This window comes from Mustela nigripes, chromosome 1 (genome assembly GCF_022355385.1).
Source record: "Mustela nigripes isolate SB6536 chromosome 1, MUSNIG.SB6536, whole genome shotgun sequence".
Classification (NCBI taxonomy): Eukaryota; Metazoa; Chordata; class Mammalia; order Carnivora; family Mustelidae; genus Mustela; species Mustela nigripes.
The window spans coordinates 138,553,371-138,572,421 of NC_081557.1; the positions used below are offsets into that span (position 1 = coordinate 138,553,371).

The 19,051-nt window shown below is 34.3% G+C and overlaps 1 protein-coding gene across 1 annotated transcript in view; it reads left to right on the forward strand.

The window, feature by feature from the left end:
- The window catches only part of NAF1 (nuclear assembly factor 1 ribonucleoprotein), a 43,185-nt gene that overhangs the window by 12,953 nt on the left and 11,181 nt on the right, over positions 1-19,051 (forward strand). The window contains exons 3-4 of the mRNA XM_059394026.1: positions 7,806-7,899; positions 11,304-11,386. Of these exons, the coding sequence (XP_059250009.1) occupies positions 7,806-7,899; positions 11,304-11,386 (177 nt within the window). The remainder of the gene's footprint in view (positions 1-7,805; positions 7,900-11,303; positions 11,387-19,051) is intronic.

Genomic DNA, 19,051 nt, shown 5'->3' on the forward strand with positions numbered 1-19,051 from the left:
TAGGGGCGAGCAGATTGCAGTCTGCTGTATTTTTAGTACTTGCATAGACATGTGTACCTAGCAGCATTAGAATTTGAATTTGATCATTTGAACTTCTTTGATTATTTGGTTTCTGAATAATGTAGTGTATTTTGTCATGGTGATAGATGATTGTATCATAATGTAAGATTTCTTAAATTGCATGTTTGGACCATATTGTCTTTTAATAGAGCCTTTGACTTAGAACTGTAGGTTGTAGAAAATACGTGATTAAATTTCCTTAGTATGGTGAATTTTAGTAATTTATTGCCAAATGGTATTATGTATCTGGGGATTTTTATTTCCATGTGGTCTTTTCTTTTGCTAAAGAAGAGAATGAAGTATTTTTCTTCCTTTCCTTGCCTGTTCTTTGTTACTACATACAACATTTGTTTTTAGTCAGTAAGCGTAGTATTAACTTTATTTAAATGATAGCATGGATGTTTATATCTTAGTTGTATATACTCCACACCCAAGATAGGTTTTAGTTTCTTTTTAATTTGGGGGAAGTAACAGTGGTAAAAATAGAGATTCATCACAAATCTTCATTTCCCAGGTTAAGTTTTCAGGTTATCATTAAGATTTTGTAGGACTATGGTGTATGATGTGGCCTTAGAATTATATTTGTATTAATGGCTGAAAATAGAGTGGTCTATTAATACCTGGGTGTATGTTTTGTAGTGGAGGGCTTTTTGGATGCATGAGAATGTAAAGCAGCGCTGTTCAGTAGAGTTTCCTGCAATGGTGGAAATGTTTTATATCCACACTGTGTTAATACTGCAGCAGCTGAGCATTTGAAAAGTGGCTAATCTAACCAAACACTGCCTTTTAAATTTTACTTAATTTTAGTTAATGAAATTTAAGTAATCAAATGTAGTTAGTGTCTGGTATTGGATAAGCACAATAAAAGGGGCCTTTCTTACCCACCATCCATCTTTCCATGAGGGTTGTAGGGTAATCCAGGCTCATACTTTAATCTTCCTTACCTGCAGTAAATAGCCTTCTTATCTTTTATTTTCAGGACAGTTGGGATCTTGCTTATATGATAGAGAAGGTCTTTATATCCCAGGTTTCCCTTACCACCTCTGCCTTCAGTTTTTTAGTTTGTTAGAGTGGCTTTTACTTCTATCTTTATATCCTGTGTGTCCTGTCAAGAGTGGTAATGTCCTTCAATATGTTTTCTGGGTATTCCTTTTTTTTTTTTTTTATTGGAGTTTGTATGTTTTTCCTCTTTGCTGTGATCCTTTCCTTACTCATGGAAAAGTAAAGTGTTAGATTTTTATTTCTTGAAAGAGAGTATGCGACTGAGCAGATTTATTCATTACCTTACTGGAACAGCTGTCAAACAGCTGCCATGTTATCAGGGAGCCAGGTGTTAATCTAATAATTCTAATAATGTTCGCCGCTGCAAACCTGAGGTATCTGTGCATTAGTCCTGGGCAATGAAGCTTCCTTAGAAGTCTGCCTTTTTAACTTAAATTCCTTGAGGATTCTCTTCAATTCTGGGAATTATAAATTCATTATCTGATTTTGTTCCAATTGAAAAAGACTGTGATTGCTTCTGAGAATTTTGTTTAACTCAGACTAATAAGTCATTTCATTTAATAAATATATGTTAAACAACTAGGATGCGCTAGTCATTGTTGTGGGTGCTGTGCTAATGAGCAAGTCTGACCAAGTCCTGTTTATTGTTGAATTTATTGTCTAGTTAGGGAAGTGGACTTTAGGCAAGAAAACACATGGGATGTTAGACAGTGATGTGTTTACAAAAAAGAAAGTTAGCAGGATAATTTAATAAAGAGTAACTAGGCTTGGTGGAGGTATAGTATTTCAGATTTCACAGTTAGGGAAGAGAAAGTAATCTTGACATCCAAATACTAGCACAAGATCATATACTGACATGGTAGTCCCAGGAACTTTTCCTTTTAAACCTTCTTAAATTCTGCCTTTTCAAGCCTGACAAAAATCTTTATGGAAAGCATGCTTGCTTAAATGGGACAAATATATCTCTTCTGATCCAGTCCCCAAATGTCTGCCATTTTCAAAGCAAATGCACTGCTTGACATAACTGCACTTTCAGAGGTAAATTCCATGATAGGCTTTTGATCTGGAATTGTACTAGGCTGATTTCATTTATTTTTTGTAAGTTTTATGTACAATATTTAGTTCTTTGTGTACCTTTTATATTCTGCAAAGTATTTGGGATGGAGATTTCATGCACACCACTCTTACAGGGTAGGTCTTTTTCTATCAAGAGGCTGTTTAATGCCTTCATTGTTCTTTTTTTAGGAATGCTTAGAAAACTGTATATACATTCCAGTGTTATAGGGTACTGAGATCACTGAACTAGGATTGGAGGTATGGTGGTGATCACAGATGTATCTCTCTGTTTTTTCTCTAAGTTTAGCTGTGTATGAAACAGAGGTCTTCTCCATTTGTAGGCAGTTTTGTCCTGTTAATACATAGGTTGGAAACAGGATAACAGGATTTAAGGAATCCTGACAGACTCTGCTTTTGACCACAAAAGTGGGTCCCTATGTCACTACAAATATTTTGGCTTTGTATATCTTCCCCTATCTTCCTCATTGCTAGATGTGTCTCATAGACATCCTTAGGGGAGGAGAACGTCAGGATTTCATCAGACCCTGCAGCTGACCTGTTTTGCTTGTGGTAAATTATGTAATATTGATCTCAAAAGATGGTGAAAAGGTATTAGATGAAATTCAACAGTCTGATTTAAAAAAAAAAAAAAACAGAAACAGGAACACAAGTAGGAATAGAAGGTCACTTTTTAAACCTTTTAAAAAAAGAAATTTCAATTAAGAAACATTGTTATGCTTAACATTTGAAACTTTTCTAATAAGTAGTCATACATCATGCCCACTATCATTACAGTTTCTTGACACTTGATATTGTGGACATACCAGTCAATACAATTTGAAAAGTCAAAAATATAATATTAAAAAAAAGAGGAGAACTTATTTTTTTTGGAATTACACAAGAAGATCATTAGATACAAGTTTCAGCATGATGCTTTCTTGTGTTCAAATGATACCGTATAAAGGATGCATTTATAATAGCAATAAAAAATATTAAATAATTACAAAATTATAGCAAATAAGGTATGAGATGGCTTTAAATAAACCTAAGGATTATTTAGGACCTAAGGCAATCTAATTAAGTGTAATTTTAATCAATACTAACAAGACTAATATGATATGACAAAATGATTTTAAAGCTTGTCTAGTAAAGTAAACATGAGAATAGTTAGAAAAATTCCATGGGGAAAAATATGGACGGAATGCATAGAGGAACTACCCTTATTCCCAAATATTAAACATGTAACGAAAGGCACAGTTGTTGAAAGAGTTTAGTACTGACACTGAAATAGATTAGTAGAAATGAAAGGAGATTTCAGTAAAAAACCTAAATATATAAGTACATCTAGTATGTGTTAAAGTTTATTTTTCTTATCAGTGGGGGAAAAGATGGATTATTCTGCAATGTGGGAATAATTGGCCAGTAATATGGATAAAGATAAAGCCCATCTGTGTCTTGCTTTTATACAAGAATAAAATTATGAATGGTCCAAATATGCAAATATTAAAAATGAAATTGGAGAAGCAGTGAAAATAGAGTGAATTCAAAAAGCGATTTTGGAATAGTGAAGGTCTTTCTCTCTGTGTCATAAGTCTCAAAAGCCAAAAAAAAAAGCTTGATATATTTGACTATATAAAAATATGCTATATAAAAAAATGCTGAAGTTCTTTAAGCAACTTAAATACTAAAAACCATTCTGGGAGGAAAGGGAGTGGATATTTCCTTCATATTTGATAAAGGTCAAATGTTTTTAACCCAAAGTTCCTTATAAAATATTAATAGAAGGATAAGCCCTCTTAAAGAAAAATATATATAATATACAAACAATTTATAAACATATTTGGATAGCCAGGAAACATGCAAGGCTGCATAGTCTTCATGATTAATAAAGAAATTAAAATAAAAGCAAGATGCTGTTTTGTATCATAGACCTGTCACACTGGCAAAGGTTTACAGTTTGTTTCTCAGTGATGGCGAGAAGTGAGAAAATCTCTCATTTGTGGCATTATTTTTTTTTTTAATATTTTATTTATTTATTTGACAGAGAGAAATCACAAGTAGGCAGAGAGGCAGGCAGAGAGAGAGAGGGGGAAGCAGGCTCCCTGCTGAGCAGAAAGCTTGATGCGGGACTCAGGATCCTGAGATCATGACCTGAGCCGAAGGCAGCGGCTTAACCCACTGAGCCACCCAGGCGCCCTCATTTGTGGCATTATTAATTGACAACATTTTTGAAAAGAAACTTGTCAGTATCTGTCAAAGTTAAGAATGTTTTTATCTTTGGACGTAGTAGTTCCACTTACAGGGATTTATCACAGAAGTTACATGAAGATGTATGTAAAGGATAGTTCTTTTTATCATTGTGTGTAATGATAAAAATTAAAAAGAGGCAGATGTTTTATCAGGTGACTGGTACTAACAGTCCATACAGTGGTATACTGTAAGAAAGTTTAAAAAATTAGATGTTTATGTTTTAATGTAAAAAAATGTACAAAATATAAGTGAAAAAGGGTAGCTTGCATTATAATGTGAATATAAATAAAACATTTTACCATTAGAAATGTAAAGTTTAGGGGTGCCTGGCTGGCTCAGTCATTTAGCGTCTGCCTTTGGCTCAGTCATGATCCTAGGGTCCTGGAATTAAGCCCTGTGTTGGGCTCCCTGTTCAGCAGGGAGCCTGCTTCTCTCTCCCTCTCCCTCTGCAGCTCCCCCTGCTTGTGTTCCCTCTCTTGTTAGGTCTCTCTCTCTCAAATAAATAAAATCTTAAAAAAAAAAAAAATGTAAAGTTTATATCTGCATGGTAAATATATTTGAAATACCTCTGTGGAGAGGTATTGTTTCGTGGGTATTCAGAATAGTTTGGTAGATATCTATCTAAATTAAGGGGACTGGTTGAAATAGTCCTCCATCATCTTTTCCATTTCCACATCTTTTTCTAATATAGTTTAAAGTCAGTGTGATGACCCCAGCTTTGGTTTTCTTGTTCCCCTGGAATTGTTGGGAGGTTGAAAGTAATAAGATAGGGGCATTTTTGCTATCCTTTTTTTTTTTTTTTTTTTTGAGTCCTTCTGTATTACTAATTTTTTTCCCTTTTTAAAAATCAGGAGCATGTATTTTATATTTTAATGTTAAAACAGTGTCAGGGTTGGGGTGCCTGGGTGGCTCAGTGGGTTAAGCCTCTGCCTTTGGCTCAGGTCATGATCCCAGGATCCTGGGATTGAGCCCTGCATCCCGCTCTCTGCTCAGCAGGGAGCCTGCTTCCCCCCACCTCTTTGCCTGCCTCTCTGCCTACTTGTGATTTCTCTCTCTGTCAAAATAAATAAATAAAATCTTAAAAAAAAACCCAAACAGTATCAGGGTTTAGATCTATACCAAAACATAATTATATTGCATGGACCTCCATTCCTCTTGATAGAAAATATAGAACAGGGGCTTTTCATTCTGTGGCCAAGTAGCTTTTATTTATTTGAGAGTAACATTGATTTTGTGTTCTACATGTTAATGGTATTTGCTTTACCCTCCTCTTCAGTTTAGAGGTTTCCCAAAAGATCTAATGACATTTTATCTTTGTAGACTTCCTTTTCCTTTGTTCTACGTACAAGATTCTGACTATTTAACTAGTGAGCTTAATCATAGTCCAAAAGTACAAGAAGTTTTTGCTCTGGATTTAACTGTGATTTGGTTGGTCATTGGGGGAGATTTCAGATTTTATTACTAGACTTTTGCGTTAGAAAATGCCATTCACTACTTCTGAGAGCTACCTCTTCCAGAAGCAGAAGGGAGTGTGATTTGTTCTCTAAAGTGTCATGAAAGCTGTCCTGTCTGCAGTCTCCCAACATTAGAGTTCTCTATTCATGTATTTAACTGTAAGTGGGGTTTTGTTGGGGATACTCAAGTGGCACAGGGAAATCTGGGAGAACACAGTTTTATTTTCACTGGTGGGCTCAGTGGGATCGTTCCCCAAAGACTGAGCACCCGGCAGGTTAGAGGTGAGTTTTTATGGTTACGGGTGATGGAGGATGGTAACAGTACTTTTTTCGGGGTTTCTCAGGGCCATTGGCCCCCTTTATGCAGAAGTATAATCTATATGGAAACGTCAGAGGAGAGATCTAAGTCATCCCTGGGAACTTGTTTTCTTTTCTTAACCAAGCAGGTCGACCATTTGGTTTTTTCTTCCACCTCAGCAGGAGCAATGGAGAGCAGTGGACAGGAAGGGGCTGAGGCCCAGGGGTCTCTGTCCGCCTCAGTTTCTTTTGCTAAGAACTTCTTAACAAGGCTGTTCCATGTCACGTGTTCTTTACCAGTTCTAACAACTGTACTCTCTTGTCTGTGCTAATACACACATGGGCCACTTTCAAACCATGGTCTTACCAAGAAAGAATTATCCATGTTTAATATGCAAAAATGACAAATGGTTGTCCTCTCCCTCTAAAAGTACTCAGAAAAATTCTGACATATAAAATACAATCATTTCCTCTAACATCATCCAAACTAACCGTGCAAAAGTTAAAGTCTTCTCCGTGGAGTTGGTTGAGACTATTAGTATGGTTGTTTGTAGGTAATTCTTGATTAGAAAGTAGCATCTCCCAAAAGCAAGTTCTACTTTAACTCTGGGTATATGGGTTGTTAAAAACCTTGTTTGAGTCCCTGAAGAGGAAAATGATTACCCATGATCCATTCATCTGTAATAAACTGTGTTGTTTCAGCTTTACCCATCTTTTTCAACATTCCTTCAAAAGTTGTCTTTCTCTTCCCAGACCAACTCCCAACATGCCAGTAATAGGATCTTCACACTTTCAAGCCTTCTTAAGGAAGAACTTCTTCTAAAAGTTAATTGTGGTCTTTTGGCAAAGGTCAAAAATAGAAAGTTCCATTTGTTTAGCTTAAAGCCTAAGGTCAGTTTTATTCTTAGATACCTCTTCAACTTAATCTCTACTTAACATCTAGTTTCTATGGGTCAGTTTTATTCTTAGATACCTCTTCAACTTAATCTCTACTTAACATCTAGTTTCTATGGGAACTGAGGTATAGTTAGTAGTTGGGTCAGAAAAGAGGAATTTTTAAATGTAAAGGAATTTAGTTTTTAACAGAAAGAAGATACTAGGTGACACTTCACAGCTTTTCCAGGTGGAGCCTGTGTTTTGTTTCCCAGGAACTCTAGATTTTTTTCCTAAAGAAACGAGACATTTACTCTTTTTCACACAGCCCCAGAAAAGATTGCTCTTTCTCTTTTCAACTACTTAATCCCTATCTAGTGAATTAACCAAATTAAGATAGCTAAGAGAGAGAACTCTCTCTAAGAGAGAGACATTATAGTGACCAATAGAACTATTTCTCTGGGAATCACTTAGTGAAATGTCTTTTTTTGTTTGTTTACTTAGGATTCCTTAACAATAATAACTTTTTTTTTTTTTGTCTCTTTCAAGTATAATTGGAAAAATCTAGGTACTTTTGTCCATGTTCTTAGTCTAGCTGGATTAAAGTATAGATGCTGTTGCATCACTCACGTGGGGAGATACTGGAGGTGGAAGAAATACTGTCAGACACTAAAAGGGATAACATCAAAGAGATGGTATAAGTGCTTAATGTTACATCTTCAGAAATGTTTAGTCTTTAAATGGAAATGATGTCCTATTTTTTTTTAGTTGTTGAAGCTTGAGAGGAAGATCAATGCTTTTTTTATATTATAGGAGCTACCTTCTGTTGAAGAACTCACTATTATTCTGCCTGAAGATATTGAATTAAAGCCCCTTGGGATGGTTTCAAGTATTATTGAGCAATTAGGTATGTAATTAATTTTATGAATAAAATTACTTCTATCCAGATATGCATTCATTAAATCAAAGATTTTATGACAAAAATTTTCTGTGACATATGTAAATAGTCATTCAGTTTGAATAGATGGAGTTATTTTTTACTTATATATGTAACTCATAAATGCAGTGTCTTTTTTAAAATTCAAAGTCTACTTTTACTGACATTTCTCCAGAGTTCTCTTTGATTTGGTATATTCGTTAGTGTTACTAAGTTGCTACTTAGTGGCTTTAAACAACATAAATTTATTGTTTTATAGTTCTGTAGGCCAGAAGTCTGATGTGGGTATCACTGAGCTAAAATCAGTGCTGAGTTCCTTTCTGAAGCCTCTAGGGGAGAATTCATTTTCTTGTCCCTTTAACCTTCTAGAAGATACTTGTATTCCTTGACTTGTGGCCCCCTTCCTTCATCTTCAAAGCCAGTAATATACCTTCTCTGTGACCCTTCTCCCTTTATCACATCTCTCCCTGACCAAAGCCTGGAAAGATTATCTGCTTTTAAGGACTCCTTAATTTGGGCCTGCATGCATAATCCAGGATAATCTCCCGCAACTCAAGGTCCTTAACCTTATTAACATCTGCAGAATCCCTTTTTTTTTTTTTTTTTTTTAAATGTAAGGTAACATAGTTTCAGGGTTAGGGGGTGGGTGTCTTTTGGTGGGGGGAACATTGTTCTGCCTACTGCCTTTGATTTTATTTTAGAGACATGTAAATTAGAAAGTTCTGTGATTTAATGTCATGAAATATAAAGCTGTTGGTTATAAGAGAACTAGATACTATAGGTTCTTTAGCCCCAGGTTTTGAAGTAGGTATACTGAAGGCCTTGAAGTTCATGTAGCTATCATTAGCTCTCGTAGTAAGATCCATCTGAAAGTAGAACTCAGAGTTGACAAAGTCAAAGGATATTTGAATTGGATAAAAAACCTAGATTATCCATCAGCCCCCTTAGTTTACAGGATTTAAAGGACACAGAAAAACCTGACTCACTTGCCATTCTGATCAGTGGTAGAAATTGGATTTTGACCTTTTTCTCACAGTGTCCATAGCGATATTTTACAAAGTTTATACTTATATAATTTTGTGCTTTTGCCATTTATTAATAAAAATGCTGATTAAAGTGAAACTTTTTTAAAAAAATTAATTAATTAATTAATTTGACAGAGATCACAAGTAGGCAGAGAGGCAGGCAGAGAGAGAGGAAGGGAAGCAGGCTCCCTGCGAAGCAGAGAGCCCGATGCAGGGCTAGATCCCAGGACCCTGGGATCATGACCTGAGCCGAAGGCAGAGGCTTCAACACACTGAGCCACCCAGGTGCCCCTGAAACTTTTTTTTTAAAACAGAAATCATTATTATTTCTTTCTGTTATTTATTATTTATTTCTATTATTATTTATTATTATTTAAACTCTTCATGTGGTTCTTTTATTAACATAAACTCTTTATGTTTTTTATGTTTATTAAGTTTTATTTTTATGTTTATTAACATAAACTCTTATGTTAAACATTAACATAAAGTCTTTATGTGATTTATTATTTATTATGTATTTCTGTTATTTATTATTATTTAACTTTTCATGTGATTCTTGCGTCATTACATTTATTGGTATTTACTGATATTTGAGTTCTCTTATGGCATTTAATAATCTGCATAAATAAGTAATCATTTGATTAGATAGTGTGAGTTGAGCATTTATTAGACTTCATGTATGTAACAAAAATCTCATGTTTATCAAGAAAAAAATGTGAACCATACAGTATGCATAGGATAATGCTTTTTAAAAATAGTTTTGACTAGCATACCCTGTTAGGCTAACAAAATTCTCAAGCTTCTGGGAATAAAGATTGACTGAAAATCAGCACATGCTACCCTGTTTTGAGACTCTAAAATAGTATGATTTGGACCAAATTACAGAAGAGAAAATATAGTATTAATATACAAAGCAAAAAATATGTGAGTTCAAGTAAGAACCCTAGGAGAATAAGAGAGGATTTGGCTTTGTACTCTGTAGTTGTTCTCCAAGTTCTGTTGGCTTTTTTTTTTTCTCTCTCTCTTATTTAATTTGGAAAATATAAGAGGCTAGTTAAGTATTATCCACTTAGGTAGAAGTAGAGAGATTTCATGAAGTTAAGGATCTTGTACTACTAGATACTTTGACTGTTGATAGCCTTGGAAATTTTTATCAATGTATGGTACAGACTTTAGGTTGATGTGTATGCAGGTGCCGCCTAGAATAATTTAATAAAAATGGTTTTTTAAGACTATGGACACACAGTCAGTAGTTGTGTTGTTAAAGGCAGAGCATTGGAACTAGGGATCTAGGTTATTCTAGGTTCTGATGATGACTTGGTTTGTAATTGGCCATGTGATAAGGTTACTGTGTTAAGCCCTGTTTTCTCATCTTTCTATAAAATGAGGGAATTGGATTAGGTGATCTTTTATTTTCATGTAATCTGATCCTTGGGAATGGGATTATGGAGAAGAAATGATTGAAAATGAATGCTTTGTTAGTGCTCACTATCATTATCAATCCTTACTCATCATGTTTATCCCAGAAACATATCTTACTCAAAAGATGTTGACCTGTGATCTGTTATTCCACATGTATGTTCAGAATTTAGAAGCACTAACTATTGTAATTAATTGGATATAGTTGAAATTTTTAAAATGAATTTTAATAACCTAAACTAACATTTTATTTCTCAAGTGGACATGGCTTTATCTGTGTAATGTAGCAAGTATTCTTGCTTTTGTTGCTCTAATTTTCTAAGCCTATTGTTTGTTTGTCTTCTCTATTGCTATGGTAGCTTGGTTGTTTTCGCATATGTGGCCTTTATAGGAATTGGCGGTTATAATAGACTAGTGGGATGCTTCTGTTGCATTTTGGGGCAAATTACCATGAGTTCTATCATTCTTCATCTCTTCAGAGGAAGATGCTTTTGGGAAGTCTTTAGCTTTTTCATAGATCAGTAAGTACTCTGCTTTGTAGAAAACAATTTCTAGAGTGAGAAAGAAGACTAATTTTTCCTAAAACAAGGGTTTGTGACTAAATGTGATTTTACTTTTTTGGGTGAAAATTGCTTGGGAAAATGTACATGACTTAAATTTTGGCTTTTTAGTGAGTGATACCAATTTCCTATGAAAATTTTTACTTTAGTTTCTGTTTCTTAGAGTTGTAGCTTTTTCTATTAAAGATATGTAGAATCTATTTCCTTGTGCCACTTGATAATAAATAGACTGTTGTTTTAAGAGGAATAGTTACTGAGGTGTATTATCTCATCTTAAATTTCATTTTAAATTATGTTAAAAATTCCCTCTCAAATTTTATATGATCTTCTGATTAAATCTTGAAGTAATCTCCTTTGTTTCATTTTTCAGTAATAATTGAATCTATGACTAACCTCCCTCCGGTTAATGAGGAGACTGTGCTGTTTAAAAGTGATCGACAGGCAGCAGGAAAGGTTTGTAAAAAAAGAAAAAAGCAAATCTTACAGTTATTCTGTTTCTTTGTTGATTGGTTTTTCTGATTTTCCCTATCTGTCCTAAAAAAATATATTAATTTTAGTAGATGAGCAGTCTAGAGCTCTGGTTTTAGTTTATTCTTGATTTTTTCAGTACTTCATATCTGTTGGTATGCAGTTTTTTCCTTTTTGTCAGGTACCTTGTGAAGTAGTGGGTCTACATATTGGATACCTCCAGGTCCTCAAAGTTGAGTGTAGCACACGTTCTACGATGTAGTAGTTCTTAGTCTTTTTTAGGTTTGTGAGTTCCTTTTAGTGGGGCCTCTCAATACATTTTAGGCTTTGGTTTCCTCAGATAGAATCTGTAGAGTGGAAAAAAGTAAAAGGGGGAAAAAGGTTTCTGTAATAGCTGAAGTGTCACTGTAAGCACATTCTGGGGAATTAGGAATATGTATACTTCAGTACTCACCAAAAAGTCATGTCCCTAATAACATCCTTCAGTTGTTATTAATAATTCTGCATGTCCATCTTTAATAGGGAAGACTACACAATTTACCCAGTAAATATGCAATTTTGAGCCATCAGCAGAGGATCTAAAACCATCTTAAGATCAAGACTGTAAATACCAACTAAGTATTTCTTTTTCGGCATTAGGGGTAGTTCTAATTCACCTTACATTCTCCACTCCATAAAGAATAATGCTTTGTAAATTATAAGTGCTAAGTAAATATGTACTGTGTTGAAAACAATAAAAATAATAAACCAGCTGCTATCTTTGGGGAAGTCACTTTTTGGGTTCTACTTTTTCCCAGATAACTAACAGTTGCTTTGCTTTTTGTTCTAAAGAGATAGTTCATTTACATCTAGTCAGGAAAAAAAAGCATATCTTTTTAATTATATTATTGGGTCATTCATACAATTTTCCCTTTTACATGCTATTTCCTACTGTCCTATTCTAATACAGATTAGAAAGAGGTCAGATTTTTATCAGGGTCCTACCTACCTTGTACTGCCTACATACTTTTTTGGTTTTGTTTCTGTTTTTGTTTAGATTGACAGGCTAATTTACCAAAGAGAAATGAGTGACTTAGGATTGCAAAGCAATCAGTAAGAGAATTAATTGGAGTCTAGAGCTAATATATTTTGGCAATTCTTGAGAAAGTTGGTGAGGGAAGAAAGACTTTAATGCCTAAAGCATGGCATCATACATTTTTCCCTTACAGATACCTAAGTTCAGTCTTTCTGTTTCAAGGATGAGGTCTGCTGGTGTCTTTCTAAGTGGTTAGAGATTCACTGGGGGGCTTAATCTCAGAGAAGGTTTAGAGAGAAGAGGGATGGGAAATGAGTCAGTGGCTGTGCCATGAATGTAGCTCTCCATGCCCACTGACTGGTATGTATTCTTTAGGAAATACCAGTATTCTGCTCTGGTACAAAGAAAGGCAAAGCATTATTTGCTCTCCTCCAGGAAGTAGTAGAAGATGGGAGGGGATGAAGAGGGAATGGAAACTTATTTCTTGGTTTTCTAACTCATTTGAAACTGATTATTTCCATGATTCCTTTATTTATGATTTTCATGACAGTTGTCTTTTTAAGTAGCTAGCTGAGACAATTTTGATTTCAAAATACCCAACACTTTGCTAATTAAAAACCTCTAAAGTCAGATTTCTTCTATCCCTCAGTACATTTGAATTTTTAGTTTTTTAATTGTGACTAATAATGTTAATATTCAGCTCTTTTGCCACTTGACTTTGAAAGGAGTTAGATGAAAATGTTACATTTATGCCTCTAACTTTAGTTATGTGACATAAGTCTAGAGGGAAAAATCAAATCTATTTCTAAATTTTACATGGGAGCTTTGTAAATACAAGAAGTGACAGGCCTTTAAAATATATTTGATTAGACATCTAAGTTCCTTGACATGATTTCCCAAAATAATGGTGCAGGGATAGGGAGGGTTGGAACTATCAGTTAAACAAATGAATGACCAGAAAGTGACATTGAATCTGTTTTAGATCTTACCTATGTACTAAATTAGTTTACCTTCAGTGTTGAGCCTTTGTACATCCTTTCTTTTCCCTCTACTCTGAACAGTAGTAATGAGCCACAGTGATACATATTTTGTATATATGTTTAAATTCATTGGAACTCTAAGCAAGTGGAATTATCCCCATTTACTCAAAAATCACAAAGCTTTGAAAAAGGAACAAAATTGAGTTTATAACCTAGTTAGTCTGTCTGACGCATTTCCCTTCCACCTTCCTCCCCCTTACCCACTGAATTAAGGGAGGTGACCTTGAATTTGTGTTCTACCCTTTGCCCTTCAATCCTGATGATGAAGAGTTACTCATGACAAGTGATGAATGAAATTTTATTTTTAATGTTTAGCATTTAAAAATTGACCAGCCTATACAGTTTATTATCCCTGTATTCCATGAATTACTTATTGTTTTGCATTTAATTTTCAGTGTTTGTTAGAGTTGGGCTGGGATTTTTACTGATCTTCTTTCAAAAGAATATATTACAGTTTTGGTTGGTAGGATGTGTTGATTTTCTGAAAGTCTCTATATTATTTTGATACAATGGTTTATTTTCTCTTCCCTCAGCACCTTGTGAAATAATAGTAACACATAGTGATTAGTGTAAAGTGATTGATAAGAGATAATTCTGAATTGCTGTGAGGGGTTCATTTTCCATTTTGCCCTTTTGGTACATTAGCCAAAAAGAGGCTAAGCTGGGACAACAACCATGAGGCCTTTGTCAGTGGCATTCTTTGAAGGCTGTTCTCAGAGCAGAAGTATGCAGATCTTGGTTCCATTTGCACAGTGTTCCAGCGTTACTCCTGGGCCTGGAGATTCTTTGATCTGTTTATTGTTACCTATAGGAACTAGGATTACCTAGTCCCTCTGAGGCTAACCAGTAAGTATATAACATATGTGTGGAGAGGGCAGTGTGCAGCTTATTCTCTCTCTTGGAGTGCTCTCTCTGCATGTCTAGCCAGCTGACTCAGGCTTACCCCCAACCACTAGAACTTTTGCCATGGAGCATACAGAATACCTAAGCCTAGACTATACTGTGGAATGAGAATTTGGGGGGATGAATTTACTTGTGTGCTTGTCATTTTTTTCCCAACAGACCTTAAACTGTATCTGTATAAGGTGGTAGTGGTGTATGTTTGTGATCTCTCTGTGTGTGACGAGAATCCTTTAAGGTCCTTTAGCAGATACTGCTTTTGAATAAGAGATGGTAAGTTCTGTAAACTAGAGCCAAGTTTGTAGACCCTGAAAACTACCTTTTAAGGACAGGGCAAGTATAAAACATTAGTTAGATTAAATTTTTGAGTGTTTCTATGGAATATATACTATTATTTAAAGTATAAGGAAAGCTTCTTGCCTACCTTAAAGTAAGTATCTTAGACATTATTATCCTGAGTTTCCTTTCTCACGCTGTTGTCTCAGCCATTCCTTCCTTTTCCTTTTATCTGTAGTCAGGTGGTTTGGAACTTGCAAAATCCTCAAAGCGGGTCTGAGGAGTGAGCCAGGATACAAGGTTTAATGAAACTATGAGATGTGGTGGGCTGGCCTGACCTCTGCTTTGTCTGAGGTTGTTCTTCAGAGTTAGCTCTCAGGTATTAGCCAATCTAAAATCTATACTTTTAGCTGATAGTAGTTTAAAATATTGTTAAACCCTTTTTTTCCCTGTAACTCTGGATTAGCTAAATCGCTTATGTCAACTCTGTCAAGTGTTTCATGGCTATTTGAGGTAGGAGCATAAATACTTCTCAGTTTTGGTATAAGCCATGCATGGATTTTCTAAAGTAGCTTCCTGTTACCTGTTATATGTGTAGTTATTTTACTTAAAACCTTATAATGATTTTATCATAGGTATGGCTCATTAACACTTGAGCTCTTAAGAACAGTCAACCAGGTATACTTTGATTTTAACTACGTGTTTTGAATGCCGGCTTATATTTTAGTTCAAACCAGTTTCTGCATAAGCCTGGAGCTCTTCAGGCATTTCTTTCGTGAAGTCATTTCTCAGTTAGGAAACAGAATTGTTTTGTCCAGGAAACCAATCTTTGGGAAACAGCTTTATGTACCAGGTTACAAACAGTGATTATTATACATGAGTTTTTTTTAAACAAATTTTTATCCCTATCCAAACTTGAAGAACAAGATTTATTGATATTTATCAAAGGAATTGAAAAAAGAATTGTTTTTAAGACTTTTTAAATTAAAAACAATTTTTTAAATAAACCATTCAACAAACTTTAATTAAACTCCTGCCTTAATACTGTTTGAGCTTCAGTGGGTGACCCCACTATTCCAGGATTAACATGGGTGCTCAGATATTAAACTTGCAGTGCTAAAAGCAGACAACCCAGGAGTCAGACAGACCCAGCCTCAAGTTTCCTTTTCCACCACTATATGACCTTCATCATGTTACTCTACCACCATGAGTCTCTCTTTATCTTTGAATGGGTATTAATATAGGTACTTAATTCTTAAGATTGCAGTGAAGATTAAGCAAGATGAAGTGTACAGAGCTCACACACCTGGCATATAAACACTTGATCAGTAAATGCCATGTGTTATAATTGTCAACATCCCTGTTTGTCAGCTGGCTTACCAGCTTCTTCTCACTATCTGCCTAGGGTACACCAGTCTGGGGGAAGGGTTAGACAAAGACTGATGAGTTCCTCAGTAGAGGTCGTCATCTAACCTAGTTCTGGCCACTGAGAAAAAAGAGGATGTTTTTGGTTGAGACTTTCAAGAAGGCTTAAAATAATATGAATGTATGGGGCGAGTGTGAGGTTGTGGGGGGACATGTTGGTATATACATTTTGTTCTTCCTTCTTCCACTTCTTCCTGCCTGGAACACAGGTGGTATTTCCATCACTTCCTACCTAGAAGCAAAGCAGCTATCCTGTGATGCTAGGGGTAAACAAGAATGTGCTGAGGATGGCTGGTAGAAAGACACAGGGAGTCCATCTTGCCCCTGGCATCATGGAGCCACTGTACCCAACTTAGATTTCTGTCTCTCGGACTGAGAAAAAATAAAAGTTCCAATTTGCTTCAGTTGCTGTTTCCAGGTTTCTGTTATTCACAGTCAAACAGAATTTTCAGCCAGTAATAGGCACGCACAAATAGAGGCATCGGATGCAAACAGGCAATTTAACAAAAAGGCAAATGTCATGTAAGTCTGTGACAAAACTTACTACATCATCATTAGATAAATATAAGCATGACACCATGTTTTAACTGTCATGTTGACTATAAAGTACAAATAATAATATTTATTTATTTAAAATATTTTATTTATCTATTTGACAGAAAGAGAATGAGAGAGGGAACACAAGCAGGGGGAGTGGGAGAGAGAGAAGCAGGCTTCCCACTAAAGAGGGAGCCTGTTGTGGGTCTCGACCCCAGGACCCTGGGATATCATGACCTGAGCCAAAAGCAGGTGCTTAACATCTGAGCCACCCAGGCACGCCCAGAGAATATTTCAAACACCATATTTAACAATTTATAAAATGTAACAATTGTTTTTATTATGCTATGTATTCTTCTGACTTCTCTGTAAGAAATAAAATACAGTACATGAACTGGAAGCTCTGTTTTCCTTTCTTCCTAATCCATTCACTTCGCTTCATCCCCACATTTAGCCAGTATTCTGAAGATACTGTGTATTCTCTTTATCTAGATTTTTATACTTCCAGTACATAAGTATATATATGCAAAAAAATTACTATAGAACAAGTTACCTATTAATGTATTTTTAAAATTCACTTTATAATTCCATTCATAACTTTTTATGAAATTCTTTAACTCAGTAGTATAATTTTGAGGTTTACCCAAATGTATACATATGTCTAGTTTATTCATTTTAAAAATTCTACTGTCTTCCACTGCACAAATATACTATTTGTTTATTTATATTTATTAATTTATAAATTTATATTATATAAATTAATGATAAATCATATAATTTATTATATATTCATATATAATATATTATATATCATAAATTATATCTATATAAATTATATATAATAAATTATATATAAATTATATAAATTCATATTTATTTATTATATTATGTTTATATTTACCAATTCTTTGTTAAATATACATATTTTTCTAGCTTTTGCCATTAACATGACTTTTTAAAAAGTGACAGGTGAGATAATCCATTACTTTATGTAATGTGAACCAGTAAGAATTGTGTTGCAGTATATCCCTCTGTCCTTTGCAATTCTGGAAGAGGACTACTCTTTGTTTCTAAATCCTTTCAAAACAAATTTGCTATTTCCTTTTAGAATTTAAAAAAAAAATTAAATTTTTTATGCTATTAGTGCTGTTTCAGAATACTTTGGCATTTTAATTTTATTGAGTGTTACGAGTTCTTTTTGGGTTACTCAGATTTTCAGAATATTGGTAGCATGATGGGTGAGCTATTTTATGCCTCACTAAAAATTAATAAAATCCCAAATGGTGTACTTTAAGAGAACAAAATGAGAATATTTACCATCAAAAATGAAGAACTGACAGTGTGCTAAAACAGGCACTTTCAGTGCACTGGGTTTAAAGTGGTCCAGGCTATTTGGAACGTTACTTAGTAATTTATATCCAGAGTTTTGGTGATAATCATACTCTTGGCTCCAATAATTCTGCCCCTTACAAATAAATTTTTGGGAAACCTTAAGTGTAGAAATATACATAAAAGGATGTTTATCAGGGCATCATTTATTACATATTGCACAAATTGAAGCTCCGTAAATGTCCTATTAGGCAAGTCAAATAGTGCCAGATCTATAAAAGGTTGTGATACAGTCACTGAAATTATACTTACAGAGAATATGTATAAGATGGAAAAACTTAATGCAACTTTAGGTTTTAAAAGGGAACAGTATACAAAGCTACAGTATGATCTCAGAAGAAAAAAATTGTTAAAAGCCTAGAAAGGTTGACACTGACAGTGATCATTGTCTAATTTCTATAACATACATATATTTATTATTAGAAACATTATTTTTTTAAAATTTAGGTATTTCTTCTGAGAAGAGTTTGAAAATAAAAGGCTTCCTGTAATCGTTCATAGAACATTTTCAGAAATAAAATATGACTGTACTAAAAACAGTTCCTTTACATAAAAGTTCAATGCTGTATAAGCTTCTCTGGTTTTTGAGAAATAAATAACTTCAAGTTCAAATCTACTCTTCTGAGTTTTGAATTAGAAACAGTTGTGGTATAACTTTATGAAAAATGTTAACTACTGTATAGAAACAACAGAAATGATTGAATACCCACTAAAGCAGAAGCTTGTCAAGTTTTGTGTTACAAGATTCCAGGTGACTGCATTTTATTTCTCAAAAGTTACACATTATAATTCTTTTCTTTATCCTTTACAAGTTAAATGATTAATGATTAAAAAAAAAACTTCATAATTTGTATCTAGTTAGTACACCACCAAGATGATTTGAATTTATCAAGGATCAAATTTGTTACACTTGTTTCAGATTCATAAAGGAAATCTGGAATGAGTTGATGCATTTATAATCAAAATATGAAGACTTTGAGTATGCAAAAATGATCAGTATAATTTTATTGTTCTGACATGACAGATTTACCTTATTTTAACAATTACCAGTTTTTAAAAAAAATATGA